A 200-nucleotide genomic window follows, 5' to 3' on the forward strand; every position below is an offset into this window, starting at 1 on the left:
CATTGAGGAAGTGCTTGTGGGGCAGCGCCCACCAGCTGCTCGCCTGGTGCTTCACCTCGGCCATGGTCTCGTGGTCCAGCAGGTTGGGCAGCACCATCTTGTCGTAGCCCACGCTGTGGCACAGCCGCAGGTCCGCGGGGATGGCCACGCACTGGTGGGGCTTGGCGTAGAACCGCCCGCCGGGGTAGGGGCCCAGGTCG

The 200-nt window shown here is 68.5% G+C and overlaps 1 protein-coding gene across 1 annotated transcript in view; it reads right to left on the reverse strand.

Moving 5' to 3' along the window:
* LOC104467723 (secreted frizzled-related protein 1-like) overlaps positions 1-196 on the reverse strand; it is a gene marked incomplete at both ends in the record, with an annotated part of 416 nt that extends 220 nt beyond the window's left edge. The window contains one exon of the mRNA XM_010081605.1: positions 33-196. Within this exon, the coding sequence (XP_010079907.1) occupies positions 33-196 (164 nt within the window). The remainder of the gene's footprint in view (positions 1-32) is intronic.
* Between the last annotated feature and the right edge of the window lie 4 nt (positions 197-200).

This window comes from Pterocles gutturalis, unplaced genomic scaffold (assembly GCF_000699245.1).
Source record: "Pterocles gutturalis isolate BGI_N339 unplaced genomic scaffold, ASM69924v1 scaffold21611, whole genome shotgun sequence".
In the NCBI taxonomy this organism is placed as follows: Eukaryota; Metazoa; Chordata; class Aves; order Pterocliformes; family Pteroclidae; genus Pterocles; species Pterocles gutturalis.